Raw genomic sequence first — 20,777 nt, 5'->3', positions numbered from 1 at the left:
AAGGGAAGCATGGGAATTGTGTGATGACCACAAACTTGGTTTTTTTCTTTTCTTTTCTTTTTTCTTCATTCTGTCACAGAGGGAGTTTTGGTTCCTTGTCCGCTGTCGCCTCTGGCTTGCTCAGTTGAGGACACTTAATTTCTAGTGATTATCGTCAATTTGATTTCGCAGATACTATTTAAACTAAACTGAGCTAGACAATGACATCTCTGAATTCAATAATGAAATGCCTTAACTGAAAATTGAGTGTTTAATCTTATTTCTATACATTACTGACACTCTATCCTCCAATTTGATACTGTTAAGTGCTTTGACCCAATCTGTATTGTTAAAAGTGCTATATAAATAAAGGTGACTTGACTTGACTCAAGTTCAGGTGCATTCTGGAATGCTTTGAAACAGCACCAGAGTTATGAAACGTATTTTCTTTTGAAAGGTCAGGACATTAGGCTGCTTAAGATCCCAGGGCCTGCATCTGTCACGTGTCACAGGGGTTCAGTAGACGCTGGGGAAATCCTTGACACAGATTGTGTGGCTGAAGTGAGCAACGGTGAGACAGCAAGAGTGTGATATCACATAATTCAGCAGTTTCTGGGTCACTCTGCCGAAGACTAGAGCACAACCTTTCTATTAGTAGTCATATCATGTACCTGTTTTTCCCTGCAATTCACTGACATGACTCCATTCTTAAAGGAACAGTTCACGCAAAAATGAAAAATCACTGAAACTGTAATCACCCTCAGGTCATCCAAGATGTAGATGAGTTTGTTTCTTCATCAGAACAGATTTGGAGAAAGTTAGTATTACATCACTTGCTCACCAGTGGATCCTCTGCAGTGAATGGGTGCCGTCAGAATGAGAGTCAAAACAGCTGATAAAAACATCACAATAATCCACAAGTAATCCACACCCCTCCATTCCATCAATTAACATCTTGTTAAGCAAAAAGGTGCATGTTCATAATAAAATGTGTATGCTTCCGGCTAAAATATGGATCCTCTATTTATAATATTACTTCCTTCAGTGAAAAAGTCATTTGGCCTTTGTCAATACACATTGACAGACATATGCATTAATCAAGCACCTAATTAGAATACACTCCTAAACTATTGGTGGATTTTTGATGTGAGAGGACAACAGGAGATGGACTTTTACAATGGAATAAGCATTATTATGGATTATGGATTCATATTTTGTCCAGAAACAACCGTTTGAAGTTAAGACGACTTGAATGATGAATTTGTTTCTTACAAACATGCAGATTTTCACTTCGCAAGACATTAATTGTTGGACTGGAGTGGTGTGGATTACTTGTGGATTATTGTGATGTTTTTATCAACTGTATGTACTCTCATTCTGACGGCACCCTTTCACTGCAGAGGATCCACTGGTGAACAAGTGATATACATTTCTCCAAATCTGTTCTGATGAAAAAACAAACTCATCTATAACTTGAATGGCCTGAGGCTGAGAACATTTCCAGCCAGTGTTCATTCCTTGACATTGTATCAAACCAGACCTGCGACCCATATTTGGGCAACAATGCACCAGTTTAGAAACCTTGTCATTGGGTATCTGCATTCATTTCCATAATTTAAAGACTCATGCAGAAATCAGTGATGTTCAAAGTCAGATCACAGGTCACACAGTCACCTCAGCTGCTGAATAAGCCATGACTCAGTCCTTCAAGCCAATATTAGAAACAACGGCAACAACTCCCAACACTTGTGGCTTCATTTTGGTGTTACGCCAAAAACTGATGAGCTGCTGACAAGCCCTGGTGTGAGGATAGTGTCATGATATATCACAACCCTACTGTCAGCAAGAACTAAGCTGACAGTGAGACAACGAGGAAGTGAAAGCATTGAACATGCCTCTTTTTTTTTTGGTTTTACTGAATACATTGATTTGGTACTATGTTTGCACTGTTATTATGGGCAGTGTGTCATTTTCTCCTGAAGTCAGCCTCTACATATGTCAACATTTCAGCAGTACAGCTTTAATTGGCATTCTGGAAGGTCAAAGACATGAGATAATGTCTGCTGATTCCCTTTCAGTGCCCTAATCAGAGAGCTCGCTGCAAACAATCACCACATCTCCATGCTTTCACGTGCTTTCCCCTAACTAGTTTTATTGTTGTGCTTTTCGAACACAAGAATTTTGAGATATGAGGATCGTGCTGCATAACTGTCATGTCATGAGTCTGATAATGCACTCAGTGATCATTATAGAAGTCCCTGCATCCAGGGTTCATTACAGTATGGGTCAAAGCAACTAAACAGTGCTACACTGAAAACCTGCAATTATCTTAGAGAGCATTTAAGTAGATGAGTGATGTTAGATCAGTGATGTTAAATAATATTTTTGATTGTAATAAAATCAATTTAATCAAGTGTTACAACATGAAGCACATTTTTAAGAAAAAGTCACTTAAAGAGGGTTCACTTTCATGACTTTCTAAACACACTTAAGTACACTTTAAAGTTCACTTTGAAACAATGTCAATAAATATTTTACTTTAAAATTAAAGTTACTTAAGGTTTACTTTAAATAAATATTTAAATCATTGTTTTAACAATCACTTGTTTTGATATTTTGACGAAGAAGGTTAATATATTTTTTAAATGCGCTGAATTGCAACTTCATCGTTACAAATGTGTAATTTCAGAAATATTTAAATAAATGACATTCAAGTTTTAGTAGAATTGACATTAAAGCTTATTTTAGTTCATCATAAATGCTTGTCAGTAAGCAGTAACATTTTATATTTCAAAAACAACATAATTATGAAATTATATATAAAGATGTACTTAAGTCCTACTTAAGTGGGTCAAACACCATTCTAAAGTTCAGCTAACTGCATTTGATATAGATTTAAACTATAATATTTAATTATTGCATATTTATTTAATTAATATAATAATTAGTAATTTCTTGCAATTAAATCTCCAGAAACATTACATTTAATTTACACTTATATTCTTTATTTTAAAGTATAATGTTTCCATAAGTACTTTTTTTAATAAGGGATGTTCCATGTGGAAATTGAATTTTATTGCAACTGTAAGCAGATTTTGAGTTATGTTCATAGTGCAACTGGTGCAGGACAACTCTTGCACTAAAGTTATATACTTGGGAATGGGGAGTTGATTCAAATCACTATCCTCAAGAATGAGCAATAGCAATTATAATACTTGTCCAAATATATATTACTTATTAGTGTAATATATATATATATATATCCTTATTACTGGTGCTTTCAGAGTTTCAGAGTTACTAATTGATATGTCATGACTTTCAATCAGTACTAAATTACCTGTTAACGCTGCCAACAAGTAACGCAAAAAGCAGTGCTGGCAAAGCTTTAGTCACACTGTGACTGTTTATTGCTTTACATCAGTTTCATTAACTGAACTGTTTATTGCAGTAACAAGAACATTGTGTCACTGAATAGAATCAATATCAGATCCCTAGTGAGGAGGAAATGAGAGCTGTTAACTATGCAAACAGAGGAAGCACACTGCAGTACTTCACCTTTCCTCTGAGCACAATAGAAGGGCTGATCCTGGATCTGAGGAAGCAGGAAAAGGGTGGCGCTGACTCAGCTCTCCCATGGGAGTCAGGAGTTACAGCCGCTTTCTGAGAATCAGCAAATAAATGTAGAAAAGCGATTGCTGTACAAAAACATACAACTTTTGTGGTTTGGTGGAGTCCTTGGAATGTAGGTTTGCTTGTTTCTGGTTAAGGTACTTGTTTCTGCTAAAGCAAATTCAGATGATTACTGGTGGTAATGAAATGATGCAGCACATGACTAACATGTGATCAGAGTCAGAGTTAGAATAAGGGAGGATTTCATAGCTGTGAGAGCTTTGCGAAACTTGTGACACAATATTGTCCATATACCCTTCTGAAAAAGAAGTGCACTTAACTGTATTGAATGTGCACTTGTAGTGCTACATAAGTGTACTTAAAGAGACACTTTCATATAGGTTTGTTAACACTCTTAAGTAAAAAATTTTTTGTAATAATGTTAAATTAAAAATGTTCATTTAAAGTGCATTTTAAGTATTTATTTATTTATTGTCGTGCTTTAAAGCAGTGCATTTATTTTGATGTGTCGACTAACGGAAATTTAAACTGTAGTGTATTTTTCAATATTAAATATATTAAAATATATTTATTTTAAATGTACTAACTTGCAGCTTCATTACAAATGTGTAATTACAAATAAATTTCAATACATGACAAACAAGTCGCAATAGAAATGGCATTGAGTACATTAATCATACTTGATCATAAATGCTTGTCAGTACATTCAGTACATTTTAACAGAAATAATGGAATTCCATATAAAGATGTACTTTAGTCCTACTTATGAATCAAAAACACTCAGCTGCATTTAATATAAATTTAAACTATAATTAATTTTCTTTTAACTGTAAATAACATACAATTGAATGTCTGAAAACATTAGAGTATATTGTTTTAAAGTATATTTTTTACGTACCAAATGCTGTTTTTTAAACGTATGCTTAGTTTACTTAAACTTATTTAATTATTATATAAATTAAATTATAAAGTGAAATAATATAGAGTAGATATAATAAAATTATAGATTAGTTAGATTACATTTGTATACTTATTTCTTACATGTGAATGCAAACTCCTAATGCAACACAAGTATGCAGTGCATTTTTATTGTTACCCATACAGCGTACATTAACATAAACTGTGTTCTTCTACAGTCAAAATTATACTATTTTGTCTATTAGAAACTACCTGAACAAAATCTGCAAGCATGCTGTTCTCTTTGATCTTTACAGGGTCAAATTCAGGCCAGATGTAGCAACAAACGAGGAGATCTGATCTTGTCACTTGCCTTAAAGTACATTTAAAGTATATTAAAGTGCATTAAAGTTTAATCTGAGCACAAGCTTGTGCATGCGCTCAGACTGCTGTGTTGGCTGTACCTCACATGAGAGGCCTGTTTCCCAGGCCTTTCTTTTTCTCTCCGCAGCAGAATCCTCTCTCTTAGTTTAGCTAACAGGATTGACGCAGCACAGCATTATGGTCTACATCCGCTCGTCCTGACCTCATTTTGGCATTCTGCCATGAAGCTCACTTGTATGTGTAATACCTAGAAGTTTGCCAGAAGTGGCCTCGGGGTGAGAACGTCAGGTGATGACAAGAGTGACAAAGTAAAACATTTTTCTCCTCACTTCCCTTTTCAACAAGATTAACCGAGAAAGAGCAAAACACGACTGCTGTACTCTAGTGTACATCAAACAAAATAAAGCAAGGTAAGAGAAAAGAAAATCTGACTATCAAACAGACTACAGTGCATTTTATGCTGTGAAATATTAGCTATTGTGAGCATGAGATTCGAAACCATGCCATTCCTTGTGAAGTAGTACACTTAAGCATACCTTTAAAAAGAGTAAAAGAAAAACAAAATCTTTAAAAGAACATACTTAACTACAAACATAATGTGTTTTCAGACACTTTATTGCATGCTAATTGCAATTAATTTAGATTCATTATAGTTTAAATTTATATTTATTTTGACCCAGGACTTAAGAACACCTTTATATGTAATTTCATAATTAATTCTATTGTCTTTGAAATATGACTGAATGTACTGACAAGCATTTATGATAAACTAAAATATACGTAAAGTCATTTACATTGAAACTTGTATGTCATTTATTCAAATATTTTGGTAATTTCACATTTGTAATGATGAAGTTGCAATTTAGAACATTTAAAATATGCTAAATTAATGAAATATCTTATTAATAAAAAACGTTAAATCTAATATCAAGTAACACACTGCAGTTTAATTTATAATCAAGTCCTTTACATGTGTTTAGGATGTTAGTCAACACATCAAACTAACCTACTTCTTTAAATCACTACAAAAGATTAATAATGCATGATGATTTACAATGTACGGTAAAGTAAATCTATTAATTTGGCATTATTATAAAGCGTATTTTGTGTATTTAAGTGTGTAAAGAACCAGTCATGAAAGTGAACTCTCTTTATGTGCACTTAAGCGGCCTTTTATTTCAAGTTCACATTCAATACAATTAAGTGCACTTCTGTGTTATTAATTTTGCATATTATATTTTGCGCCTTCATTGATGCATAATAAATTACAATGATTGATTTTAATTTTCACGTCTAAAAATTTGGGTAGTGTTGCCATAATTTACATTCATGCAAATGAGCAGAAATGTGATGCACCGACAACCAATGGGAGAGCAGACAGTGTCTCCCAACACAAATCCTTCAATTATACACCTATAATAACAAATGAAAGTTACATAATTGTGTTACAGTACCGCCCTGGGAACTTGATCCAAGTTTTGGTGGCAATCTGTCATGTCGAAATGAGTGACGCTAACACTGCATGGGTGTTATGTGAACTATACATATACAACATACTGTAAATGTGGGGTTTGTTATCTTTAGCATTAGCATTTAGCTTGATACTGACCTACAAAACATGTTGTGTGAATTTACTTTTATTTGCCTCCTGCTTGTCATTTCTGACATTCAAAGCACTTGGTTTTATGTACCAAACAAATAGCAATCAACATCTGGTCAGCTGACATCAGGTAAGTGAGATGAACACAGCAAAAATGACGTGTTCAAATGTGAAACACTTACGTTTTGTGGGAGTACACTGTGTTCTCTCTGTCTCACCACAAAAGCACACCGAGTACGCAGCAAGGCTTCTGAGGAGGAGGAAGTCACACAAACACACATACACGTTCACACATGTTGTCAACAGGCAGTTTCATCTATTTACGTAACCAGATAGCCAAGAAACATAATTTAGTGCCATGAGTCTTGGAGAAACTCTACAATTCTTCCTTGTCAAAGCTGCCTGCAGTACATGTGCTTAAGAAATGCCATGCACTGCATACCGAGACATATTTTAAATATATGGAAGATGTTGGAAGCGATAAATTCACAGACCCCTGCCTCATTCCAACACAGTTTGGTCCGGCTGTCATTTGCAGACTTTATCAGCTATCATTTGGGCCTAAAATTGAGTCAGCCAAACAACTTTCATTGATACAAAGATGAAGGGTATATTTAATGACAGCAAAAAATGGGTAATGCATAACCTTGTGATTTAATATTTTATGACAAAGACATTATGTAGGAGTTTTAACATGGAAAACAACCAATCAGATGCAAAGCTTAACCATATAAAGCCTACAGTGTCATATTTAATAGGCAAAGACCTCTGAATTATTAATAGGATCAAAACTTTCCTGAAAGACCCGTTGTACACAATCTACTCCTTTCTTTTGTCTGACTGATAATTTATACTTAATGAACAAGTAAAAGGCCTTTTAGTATAATTGTCGTGGTTCATGTCTTTTTTTTTTTTTTTTGAAATCTCCACAGATTTTAGAAAGTATATGTAAGAATGTCTTTTAGATAGCTATTAATATTTTAAGATGAACACTTACTGGACTGAAGGAACTTAATTATTCATATATACACCAATTTGTGCAACTAGAGCTTTGATCATAAAACTAAGCATATAAATATCTTACTTAAGACATATAATTTGGAGAATTAGAGTGACAACTGACATTGATTTACAGTACAAGCTATCAGAAATTCATCTTACGTTTTGGCCATGTTGATATTAGCATCTGCACCAAATTGCATATTTTGTTCTGTTTGGGCCTTTGTAATTAAACTGACTTGTTTTTTGCTCCTCGAATATAAGCTCTATATTTTCAGTATCACACATATGCAAAATTTTTCTTAGTTTTTTATAAAGATTTTGTCCATAAGTTCAAAAAACCGTTCCGATTAAAAATACAGTATTAGTACAGTAATACAGTTTATGTTAAATGTGCATTTATCACCTTCAGGGCTGCAGGCATTTATCTTTGATACAAGCAGTTCTCCATATCTGTTTATTCAACACAGTCACATGCTGGTACAAAGGCATTCGATAGGTTTGTTTATGTCTCAGTTATGCAATAGGTCACGGCACAGGGGTGGGGGTGCAGGTGACACATCTGACTTTGCCTCAGTTTGTTGACTTACATTTCCCAGCCCCGTCCTTCACGATGTGTGGCATACATTGAATAACATGTTTTTGTCAGGCCCTGATGGAAAATGCTGCATGCATTTTTTGCACGCTGAAGGTGTGTGTATATACAACTGCATGCAGGGGCCAATGTACATGATGCAATGCATGCACAGCCTATAAGAACTAAAGAGGTCAGTTCATTGATCAGTTTGAGTCAGAGGTTTCTAACAAATTCATGCACTTCAGTTTCTATGATTATAACCCCATGCAGCTATTGTCATTGTTATATTGTATATTTCCTTTTTTCTTGCCATTACTTACATAATATACTTGTTTAATGCTTTGTCAGAATAGAATTTGAACAGTCATGCCAATAAAGTACTTGAAAATGACTTGAAATGAATTAAGTTTAATGTTACAGGGGAGCTGATATTTGTTAGCTGAACTTGTAGCTCTGCAGAATGTTGCTGCACAAACAGCATAAATCTGTCACTGAGGAATGATGCAGTAAAATAAGATGAATATCATTGCACTAAACACACCCTATAGCATGCATTTCAACTGAATAATAAAAAAAATTGGCTTACAGACAAATATTTCATAAAATAAAATAGCATATAAAGTTGATGTTTTGTAAAGTCCAGCATGTGCAGTTCTGAAATGAAAGCACTAAAGCTTAGTTATTTTGATATTGCTTTGTGAAATCTTGCCTGCACTGTAAAACACTGGTTAGTTAAAGCTCTATAATCAGGTGATTTATTGTAAGAGCTCATTATAGTCAGAAAAGAAATATCGCCACCTGTCGGCTGCCTGATGATACATAAGAAAAACTCTACTCTTAAAGAAATAGCTCACATGAAAATGTCCTCATTTACTCACATTCATTACAAACACATGATTTTCATTCTTTAGTGGAACACAAAAGACCAATTTTGAAAGACTGTCCACTCTAAACTGTTATTTTTCCTATAATGGAAGTGAATAAAGACTAGGTCTGTCAAACTACAGAGTAAAAATGCATCAGATGACTTCACATGCTGCCTAAAATAAAAATATTCTGTACCATTAATTACTTTTTCACTAATATTTATCACACACACAGCTTAAAACAGATGAAGTCACTCTTTTACAGGTGCAATTCACAATTCAAGGCATTATCAGGTGTAAACATGAGATGCATTAAATATGCAGGTAAACGGTCCCTGTCTGACTAAAAGGAATGATGGCTTCGGTGCACTGCCTTTTTAAACAGAGCTTTCCAATTCCAGTAATAAAACAGAAGTTAAAAGCAGACTATCTTTGAGAAACATCCCAGCACTGTTGGAATAGCAGCAGTATCTGTATGGATCATGATCTGTTTATGTGAAGCAGCTTAGAAATCCCAGAACAGCATCTTTAGTAGCAGCACTGCCTCTCTGGATCTTAACAATATCAGTCGGTCGCAATCAGAGTCAGTATGTGTCAAGATAGCACATGAATTAAAACACTTCTTCTTGAAATATATACTTTAAAGTCTCAGTCATAGAAATATTCAGTGAGGAGAACTTTGCCTTTTAAATACATTAGTAGACAGCTTCATCCATATTGTCATCACTATCTGCTCCGAAATCCTCTCCGTTGTCAAAGTAAGACATGATGTAGTCTGTCTCCTGAAACACAGCACACATATTCTGCTGTTAAAAAATGCTTTGAAAAGTTGCTAGGATATTTAAAGAAGGACAGTTATCAAAAAAATGACATTTCTGCCACCCTACACCCTCGTTTCAAACTATATTACTTTATTTGCTCTGAGGACCACACAAAAATATATATATATTTTGCAATAAGGCTAAGACACTGTTTCCCATGCAGTAAAAAGTAATAGTGATTTATACTGCCAAAGAACTAAAGCAGCATACAACAAAAATCTCTTTTAGTGCATGAAAAAAGAAAAGGAAAGAAAGAAATATATCATATACACATGACAACACCACAAAGAATGTGTGTTTTCTATTAAATCCTGATATTTTTTCTTACATCTTCACGCTCCTCTTCATCATAGTCTTGATCTGCATCTGGCTCCTCCTCATCATTCTGTTTCTTCTTTTCTTCATCCTCCTCTTCCTCAGAATGCTGCTCTTCTTCTCTTTTCTCAAGTGTCTACATGTCATTCCACAATATTACTAATGTGCTGCATACACATTAAACAGCAAGAAAACATGTTTTCTGTGAATGTATACCTCTAGTTTTTGGAGAACCTCTTCTTTAGCGGAAGCTACTTTTGGTTTTCTTTTGAGTTGTGGCTTGGCACCTATGACTTAAAATGGAGCAGAACAGAAGGCGTGGAAAACGTGGTTTACTCATATTATAACATGTACTGTATTAGCATTAGTATCAAGACTGTAATGATATTAATAATAGAGTTTCTTTCACCTGTTTTGCAGGGTTTCCGTACTTTAATGCAAAGCTCTTTTGGCATTCGGCTCCAGTCTGGAATGAGATTGAATATTTTTTAGAGAGAACTGACTTTTAAAATCATTTGACTATAAAACGCAGCTGTAGCACAATAACTACAGAATGGTACGGATAGCACTCACCTGGACTCCAGTCAATGCAGTTCTTCGGCTCTCCGTTGTGATATTTATCAGAGTAACGAGCCACATCTAAAAAAGAAAACAACAAAGAGAGTCGTTCAAACCTGATCTTCAACAGTCAATGCCTGATGGGTCGTTTCAGTGACTGCCGACAGTTCAAATGCAAATCCAGGAGACTGCAGGACCTTGTTCTCCAAATCATGCTGGATCTTCATCCTTTGTGCTCAGAATTGGCCTCTCTTTATACATCAATGTATCACCCACACGTTGCCTCTACCAGTCTTACCTGTCTTTGCTCTGGCTGCTTTTATGTGGAACGGCAGGTTCTTGCTGGAGGCTCTCAGCTCCTGCTTAAGAGCGAGCATATAGTCCACCTCTTCTCCTGTATGCAGAGGTACTGGCTTAAACTGCATAGGCTGAATGAAAAATAATATTATATTATTTTAATATTAAAGAACTACATAAAGAAAGTCATAAAGGTAAATTAAAATAATTAAAAATAATTAAAATATTCATTAACAAAAAAAAAAAGTGTTTGCTGTTTTTGTTCCATTTTTTTTGTGTCCTTTTGTGTTAAAAGAAAGAAAGTCATACAAGTAAATGGCCTAATTAGCATAAGGTTTAAGGAAAACGGTATAAATAAAAATATTAATTTTAAAATAAAAAAGTAATTAGATAACAATGAAAATATATATATATTTTAATAAATTATTACTGCCAAACTAAAAAAGGAACAAAGCAGCATACACCAAATATCTCTTTTTGTGAAAGAAAGAAAGAAAGAAAGAAAGAAAGAAAGAAAGAAAGAAAGAAAGGTAAATGGCATGAATTGATTGTCTTAAAATTTAAAGAATCATTAGAAATTTAAAATAAAATGATAAACAAAAATAACAAAACAAATGTTACATACAGCAAAGCCCAAGATGTTTTAGACAGTTAAACCACACTTAAAAATAATAATAATAATCTCAAACAAAAAAGCTTTTCTCAGAATAATCCGTTTTTACAAACCAATAATAAGACATTTATAGCATAATATGTGTGTAATAACAACCAATGATGTTATATTACAATGTAAAGACACTCGATTTGCCATTAAACACTCACAGGAAAAAGAGGAGAAGGTGTTTGTGCAGAAGTGGGTAAGGAATCACCCCTCCCAAACCCCAGCGCGTCCACATTGAAGGTGAACTGGCTCCTGCCTCGACCTCTGCTGCCTGCCATGACTGGACCTGTACAATCATCACATGCCAGTAAGCAATAAAAACACTCACAGCCACGATGAAGCCGGCAAGATCCACAAAGGCTGACTTTATTTTACCTCAAACCGTGTCTCGGGTTCAGTGGATCGCATTCATGGAGCTGTCCTTCCAAAACAGCCTCTTATGAGCCCAATAATCACCAGCTGCCTGCTGAGAGTGAGGCCATGTGTCCGGCACAGTCACTTGAACACGTGGTAGTTGTGTTTACATCCGGCACATGTACACGTGTCTTCCGTCTCAGTTTACAGTCCTGCTCGCTACGAAGTTCCCAGTGTTTCAAATTATTATATTGCTACTACTAGTGTTATTAACAGGGTATTAACATTTGTTAATAGGATTTTAAAAAAATAATAATAATAATCGAGTAGATCTGTTACTGTACGAGGCTCCTCTCGTGTGTTTCAGAGGCTGCTTGTCACCGGAGGGCGGGGCTTGTCCAAGGGGCGTGGTCTACTTTAGTAGGCGAAACTTAGATAAATATTTATTATTACGATGCTGAATATCAAATATTGAAATATATAAATAACACTTATCCCATTTTAAAGGTGTTGTAACACGGTACATTTTACCCAAGTGCTCAACACAGGTCAGGATGCACCCAGATTACAATATAAAACCATTATAAAAGTTAAAAGACTCACTTAATAATTTTTATAGAGATTGTGCGGATCTTTATAAATAATTCAAATACTAATCCTGAAAAATGTAAGGGTCATAATAGATTTAAACGATTACAAAGTCTTGAGATTTGAAGGCGTGTTACTGAGTATCAGGCGCCCCCTGGAGGCCAAGAGCTATTTATGTGTTACATTGGAAACAGTTATATACTGAACAGGGTGAATTCAGGTTGGATAAAATAGGACAAACATGTCATTTAGACACCTAGAGATTATTTTCTTTCTTCTTTTTTTATTATTATTATTATTATTATTAACAATTATACAGCAACATATTTAACAAACCCAAAAACATATATGAGTAAAGCTCATAAATTCACTCAATTCATGTGTTAAACTCAAAACAACTCTCAGAATATTTACTAAAATAAACTATACATATTAAAAATGTGACTAGAACATGTTATAACAAATAGGCTAACCAAAAAACTAAACGTTTTTTAAAAAACGTTTTTTTTTTTATATTTACTTTATTTGAAATAGCTTATTATTATTTTTTTTTAATTTCTTTAATTTTATTTAACTACAGTAACCTTCATACACAAATTTTCAGTCTCCCCACCAGATTTTTATTATGCCAGGAACGTGATTTGTATCATATGGAGGTCATAACAAGCCCCTACAAGCAGTTTCTCATTGTTGGCAGTGTGTTTCCATGGCAACACATCCTGTGCAGTCAGGTAACATGTGTCCCTCTGGTGAGGGTGCAGCAGACCATTGTCAGTCACATTAACCCCTGGTTAAACACAGCCAACTTACAGCATTTTGAGGCAAACACATTTTACAGCAGTGCAGTGCATGCAGCTCAAACAGAATGGCTTTGATAGCAGTCCACGGGTCTCAATGAAGAACAATGAAAAAGAGGATAGAGTAAAACAAAGGAGTTATGATTCATCATCCGTTACTAACTTTAGGTCCATAAAGCCACGCCTCCACCCACGACTGATTGACAGCTGACATTCTGTCTCTGGATAAAAGCTGTGCAAATACATGATCACGCTTCATTTGCCATCAGCACCTCTCTAGAGACTATTACAGAAGCTCTTCAGCCAGAGGAATATCATTCAGTCAATTTAATTCCCATCTCACTTTCTTCAGGATGAGGCACATTAGATTATATTATACCGGGGCTGCACTCTTCTGCTTGCTGTTCTCTGCAAAAGGTAAGTAATATGACTTTTGCATTTAATCAAACATCATGAGGATTTCACGATAGAAATAATAAACTGTTCTACTTTTGTAAATGATAATATAGGCTATATGATTTAATCCTTATGCTATTAAAAATGTGTTTGTAACAAACACAGATTGCACTTGGACGAATAAATGAATCAAGAACTCAAATCAGGAAAAAAGTAAGAGAAATGTGCTAAAATGGCAACACTTTACAATAACATAAACATTAGTTAACTACTGTAGTTAACATAAACTAACAATGAAAATACTTCTAAAGCATTTAATAATCTTACTTAATATTGATTCCAACATTTATGATCTATTATCAAAAGTTGCATTAATGCTAGTTAATAGTCCTGAGCTAACATGAACTAACTTGCATTTTTACGTTAACACAGATTAATAAATACTGTAACAAATGTATTTTGTAACAGATTCACTGAAACAAATCAATTGTTGTAAAGTGTTTTGTGTGCCAGCAAAGTTGGAAAATCAATAATGTGAGTATTATAAAATAACATAACAGTAAAACAGCTTTGAGTTTTTGTAAGAAAAAAATATATAACATTATATGCTATTTGTATTTACAAAATGTCTGATATCAGTGCATTTTACATACATTTATAAATAAATAAATAAAATTCTGCATTATATTGTAGGTACTCGTTTTGTATCAAATTTGAAACTATTGTCAGTAAGTCATCATCTGACATTGATATGAGCTGAATTATGGGAAAAATTTCCAAAAAATGTCCCCACAAGGTCAAAATTTACTGGTATTACTATCCTTGTGGGGACATTGGTCCCCGTAATGTAGGTAATGCCAGGACACACACACACACACACACACATGGCAATGAACAATCATTTTACGTTTCTAGGTGCTGAGCCCTACAGTCTTTTAAAAATTCTGGAGGGCCTCCAGGCAGAGCCACAGATCTACCCTTCACCCTTGTACTCATTCTCTCTCTGCATGGAGATCAACAACCGCGTCTTCAGCGACGCTCTCCTCAACACAACCTCACAGCAGTACAAGCGCTTGTATGCTGAGGTTGCTGGAGTTGTAAGTGCTTCCCGTGATTTATGAATGAATAAATGCCAGTGCCAGTTTTATTGACTAGAGCAGCCATTCTATACATTATACCAGCAACAACATATTCAGTACATGTAAGTTGTTGACCCTAACAGAGATTCTGTGAACATGATCTTGTTTAATTTTCACAGCTGGACATCACCTTCAACTGCTCTGACTGTGACACAAGAGAAACCTATAGAGGAGTGACAAATATGCAGTTCAGGTAAATCTCCTCTCATTCTTTTGTTAAAGGTGTATTAGTCCTAAATGACTGCGGAAAATATATTAATAATAATAAATTGTGATAAAGAAGAGTGTACTTAGTACTTGAAGATAATATAATGTCAATGAAATAAAAGGTCAATTAAGTATCCTCAGAGTTCACTTTCAGGACTGTAACACTGTAAAAAATATTGTTTTTCCAAAAGTTTATTTCAACTTAAAATTTTTAGTTTAGTCAACTTTAAATTTTAAGTTACTCACTGTTAATTTAAGGGACAACTGGAATATTTTAGTTGACTAAACTAAAAATTTTAAGTCAGCGGGGTAACAAAAACACTTATTTTGAGATGCTGACTAACATACTAAAACCCGTAAAGTACTTGATTATAATTTTAACTGTAGTGTGTTTTATATTAAATTTAATATCTTTCATCATTACAAATGCGCAATTACAAATATATTTAAATACATAGAAATTAATAGAAATTATATTAAAGTATTACCATATTTTAGTTTATTTATCATAAAGTCTTGTCAGTATTCAGCAATACACTTGAATCTTTATCTCAAATGCAATAGAAGTAATTATAAAAGTAAAGATATACTTAAGTTTGTCAAAAAAGCTCTCTAAATTGTTTTTGATATAAATATAAACTATAACACATTTTAATTTACTTGCAAGTGTCAGAAACATTAAATTCACTTTAAAAATATATTCTTTTAAACTAGTTTATTTCTGTAATAAGTACTTTTTTTAAAGTGTACTTAAGTGTTACTGCGTTAAATATTGCAGTCAATCTAAAATTTGTTTCTCATTTGATTACAGTAACGGGTCTGTGATCGCAAATTGTACCATCCATTTCCAGACCATTTTTATCAACAATGTTGTGATCAAGCATTTGTTCCTGAGGGCCATAGATAATAACACTCAAGTGAACGGTCTTGCAGTCAACAGACAGTACACAGCAGGTGAGTATTCATCAACAGACTCATGCAGAATGAAATTAATTCTAAAATGTATATATTTTTTCATGCAGAAACAGTCACACCTGCCTGGCTTTTTCCAAAGTCCACAAATCCGATGGTTACAGCAATGCCTTTTGCAGAATCTATTGTTGAAGGTCTTCCTGGTTGGGCCATTGCATTGCTAGTGCTAGCATGCATCATTATACTGCTTCTCTTCATCATCTTACTACTGGTAAATACTTAACATTTACATTTGATAAACTTTCCCAAAGTCACAGAAAAAATATTCAACACATACAGTGCTGTGGTATTATTTAATGTAATTTCTCACTTCAATCTCTCCAGATATGCTTTTGGTGCTGTAGGAGAAAAGAAAAAAAGGAAGAAACACAAACCGTAGCACCGTATGAGAGAACGTCCTTCAAAGAACATCTTGCCAATCCCACATATATGTCACACACACCTGAGAGGAGCCCCAACTACCGGAGCTCGGTAAGAACAACTTCATTTCATATGACTGTGATATAAGTTCAACTAAAGATCTATTGAGAAATGCCACTAGCCCAAAACCTATTTATTTCACGTCAGCATAAGACATTGTGATTTAGTTTATTATACATAAATTAATGAACCCTGTTCACAGACTTTTAACTATGCATTTCCATAGTTATTAACATTGTAAATCTTGCAATGCTTTTTATTTGTTCATTTTTTTAATGTAATGTATAACATTATAATTTGTGCTATATTACCTTGGCATTATGTTTCAGAAAACTACTTAAAAGAATAGTTCACAAAAAATGAAAATTAGCTGAAAATGTTGTCCTCCTCAGGCCATCCCAGATGTAGATGAGTTTGTTTCTTCATCAGAACAGATTTGGAGAAATGTAGCATTGCATCACTTGTTCACCAATGGATCATATGCAGTGAATGGGTGCCGTCAGAATGAGAGTCCAAACAGTTGATAACAACATCACAATAATCCACACCACTCCAATCTATCATTTAACATCTTTTTTTTATAAAGAAACAAATCCATCAAGATGTTTTTATCTTTTATCTTCAAACTGAGTCATTTATCCATAATACTGCTTTTTCAAGTGAAAAAGTTGTCTCATCTAAATCAGGCAATATTAATGTGAGAGGACAACAGAGGATGGACTTTCTCACTAGAAGAATCTTTATGGATTTTGGCCAGAAGTGACGGTTTAAAGTTAAAAACGCCTTAATGATGGATTTGTTTCTTAAAAACATTTCTTAAAAGCTTTTCACTTACAAGGACTGGAGTAATTGTTGGAGTGGTGTGGATTAGTTTTGGATTATTGTGATGTTTTTATCAGCTGTTTGGACTCTCATTCTGACGGCACCCATTCACTGCATATGATCCATTGATGAGCAGGTGATGTAATGCTACATTTCGAACCTCATCTCCATCTTGGATGGCCTGCGGGTAAGTATATTTTAAGCAAAATTTTAATTTTGGGGTAAACTATTCCTTTAAGGCTGCTGTGTGAGTGTTTCTAATACAATGGCTGAGGGAGTGATGCCAAATCTTTCTCTTTTCTGACCACCTTAATTAACTTTTTTTTCCCCCAGAAATGTGAAAAGGGTCCAGTTTCTTGTCCACTTGTTCAATTTGAAATCTTGGAACAGTAGCAAGTTTTGAGCAGACAGATTATCAGAACATTGTGCTTATTACTCATGTGAAGTGTATCTCTTAGATTGGTATAATATACAATAACTTAAGTGTTTAGCTCTTATTCATCCATTATTCATATATTCATAATTACATAAGATGTTTGTCTAATGATTCTGTTATTACAGCTCACAGACATGACCTCTAATAAAGCGTTTCTTCTACAGGGAGAACCGGAAGCACAACATGGCAACCGATCCGGGATGTACATGATGAATCCTCAAAGATGAAAACCACAACACCACTATAAGAGTAGAAATAAGGTAGAAATAAATTAATAAAAACTTCTACAGACAGTAGATAGCCATAAGTAATATTTAGGTTTATTATATAGGCATCTGTATACATAATTGCTGCATTTATCAACAAAACATTATTATTATTTTCTCAAGCTGGTCTCAGAAACCAAAGGATAGGTTTGGACTAACAGGTTTGCCTATGATGGAGGCTTACAGGTAAAAGCTTAGTTGCTGGCGGAGCAGATCTATTCAACATGGACAAAGAAACACCAGCAACACAATGCAGATTAAATACATAAACTGGGCTAGTTACCATGAGGTGAAGCCTTTCATTCAATGAACTGTTTACCATGGTGACCACAGTGCTTGCAACACAAAGATGGGATTTAATGCTAGCAAATATATTTCATAAAGCTACCATTGAATTAGGATTAAACACAATACGTTCAGTTCTTTTACACACCATTAATATGTTACTGAGCTGTCAGATAATGAATGGTGATGATTTATAACTATCGCTGGGAAAGGCTTCATGCTGGTTGCTTTAAACTGTATAACTACTTTAATGCAGAGATGAGTGGATCAGTTTTTTTATTGTTTGAGATTACTTAGCTTTAATTAAAAATAGTCATACTGATTATGAAACACAGTTATGATTTTTAACATTATGTGTCAACTATTTAAACAATAAATCCATCTATGTATTCTCCAAATTGGTGACCAGTAAATGAATGAGTAAAACTGAACGAGTCAGAGTTATGTGCATTAAAAGCTCCCTTCACATGTCATATAGCTATATTTCAAAACTTGCTACATGCGTAGTGCTTCTCTGACATGATTAATCATCTTGTTAACATTAAACACTGAAAACTGTAAAGCTGACGTCACTGACAACTTTGCAAAAGTGACATTGCATTCATCAGTATCTGTCTGGCATAATGTATACTAATGTAAATAATATGGTCTTTGTTTCAGAGGCATGGAGTAGCTGACGCTATGAAGGTCAGGACGGTGAAGCGGTTTCTCTCTTAGAAGATGCTGGTTTCTTCAGGAAGTTTCTAAAAATGTGGACTTGTCATCATTACCATGTGTAATCTAAGTATTATACTCAACTGGACAGACAATTATTTATTTCTGTACTATTTATGAAGCACAGATATGGGGATTTGGGTCTGTGAACTTTTGCATCTCTGATTCTATTTCAGTTTAACACAAGTAAGACCGGGGCTAGTTGTCACACTTAATACGTCACTAAATATTTACCAGGTTAGGTTTATTCTTAAGAAAGCCTTTGAATATTTGCACTGTTTCAAAAATAAGGCGAGACACTGCAGGCGAATAGGGTAAAAATAAAATAACTAATATTTATCACCTTACTTACCTAGTTGATTGATTACATTGATAATTGCAAACATTTTTTGTATTACAAGCTTTCTAAAATGTTCGTTTAAATATGCAAATGAGGCATTATTTAATGAAATATGCGCTAATTTGCATACATTTCTAGAATAAAAATCTAAACACTGGATGAAGTTGGTTTCAAAATTCTTATTTCATTTTATTGATATATCAAAAGTTTTTACAGAAGGAATTTGGGGTATCTCATTTTGTCACTCCATAATTCAGAAAATACTTAGAACAGACAGAAAACAATACATTTTCACAATTTTTGGGGGGAATAAAATGTTGTATATAATCTAGCAAATGATATACGAACAAATCCCTCTGTAACAACCTTCAGGATATAGACAGGAATAAAGATGTAAAGTTGGGTGTGTGTTAGTGCTACTGAAGTGGAGATATATGGCTCAATGTAGGAGAGAAAACTCATTTTGAGAAAACGGCCTTTAAAAATATGTATTGTAATTGAACTCTATTGGCACAAATAGATAAAGTGCTATAAAAGAAATACTTAACAGTGTCTTTTGGATGTTTTGTTTCCACTAGTCTGAAAAAATACTTTATGAAAAACCAAAAAGCCCAAAATCTCAAATTTGACAGGTGCATGAAAAAACTGTGTTTTCCCCTTAAAGTATGCTTGGCCGGAGAGCAAGGAATGTTTAACATCATCAAGATTTTTTTGTTCAGTGTTGTGAAACCAGTGTTGTATGGTTTTTTCTTTTCCTCACTTGTAATAACTCTGAATTGCCAATAAAAAGAGTTAAACTAAAGTATGCTTTATGATATTCTGTGGCGTGTCTGTGAGATTTCAAACAGTAAAACAATTATAAAACAGCAACAAAGATCAAAGAATCAATATATATCAAACATCAAAACAATGTTTTGACCAACAGGATTTGCATATGTGACAATGCTTCCCTGTGTGACATCTTGCCCCGGTCTCTTTTCCAGTATATCTTAGGCTACAGAAGAAGAGTAGATCTCTTAAATTTAAAGATTTTATTTTTGATACGGTATGTGGGGGTTTGGTATCTCCAGATTGCTAGTTTATCAATTCATATATGTCTTTTCATTTGTGTTATTTGTATGGTCATTTACACTTATTTACACACTTTCTGTGGGTAGAGCTATTGTATTCGATGCACAATACTTCAGCAAAACAATATATTACCAGGCACATTCGAAATAAATAAACTGCATGCAATGTTTTAGTTATTTGTATGTTTATTATTTTTTTTATCCTCTTCTCAATTTTGTCATTTCATTTGAATATCAACATTTATGGGATTTAGTCAGTCGAAACAGGTTAATTGATCTAATCTGGAAAATTGTGATATGTGATGTCAATCAATAATTCATGGACACATTGATGTTTTTAGATTTATGGAGTAAAAATTAAGATAAAATTAAGTATGAATCACTAAA

General features: G+C 34.0%; 2 protein-coding genes across 3 annotated transcripts; one reads left to right on the top strand and one right to left on the bottom strand.

The window, feature by feature from the left end:
• Positions 1 to 7,930: 7,930 nt before the first annotated feature.
• LOC306847330 (DNA-directed RNA polymerase III subunit RPC7-like) lies at positions 7,931 to 12,320 on the bottom strand. Of its 2 annotated transcripts, XM_079381223.1 has the most exons (8): positions 11,960 to 12,320; positions 11,746 to 11,870; positions 10,925 to 11,054; positions 10,642 to 10,707; positions 10,478 to 10,534; positions 10,285 to 10,361; positions 10,082 to 10,204; positions 7,931 to 9,714 (listed from the first exon to the last, which is right to left on the bottom strand). In XM_079381223.1, exons 2-8 carry the CDS (start codon positions 11,860 to 11,862, stop codon positions 9,628 to 9,630), a joined length of 657 nt encoding a protein of 218 aa, XP_079237349.1. In that variant the 5' UTR covers positions 11,863 to 11,870; positions 11,960 to 12,320; the 3' UTR covers positions 7,931 to 9,627. The 2 variants fall into 2 exon arrangements, with proteins under 2 accessions (XP_079237349.1, XP_079237350.1); XM_079381224.1 differs by having other exon boundaries at positions 8,457 to 9,714; positions 11,746 to 11,990.
• Positions 12,321 to 14,301: 1,981 nt separating this feature from the next.
• Positions 14,302 to 20,566, top strand: LOC306847328 (mucin-1). The gene is made up of 8 exons (XM_079381220.1): positions 14,302 to 14,816; positions 14,978 to 15,051; positions 15,877 to 16,019; positions 16,088 to 16,248; positions 16,362 to 16,508; positions 17,880 to 17,975; positions 18,927 to 19,983; positions 20,391 to 20,566. The coding sequence occupies exons 1-6, from the start codon at positions 14,574 to 14,576 to the stop codon at positions 17,940 to 17,942; spliced, it is 831 nt and encodes a 276-aa protein (XP_079237346.1). The 5' UTR covers positions 14,302 to 14,573; the 3' UTR covers positions 17,943 to 17,975; positions 18,927 to 19,983; positions 20,391 to 20,566.
• Positions 20,567 to 20,777: the final 211 nt, after the last annotated feature.

Source organism: Barbus barbus, assembly GCF_936440315.1.
Source record: "Barbus barbus genome assembly, chromosome: 27".
NCBI lineage: Eukaryota > Metazoa > Chordata > Actinopteri > Cypriniformes > Cyprinidae > Barbus > Barbus barbus.
Note: the sequence above shows the minus strand (reverse complement) of the source record. Positions and strands in the feature narration are given on the sequence as shown.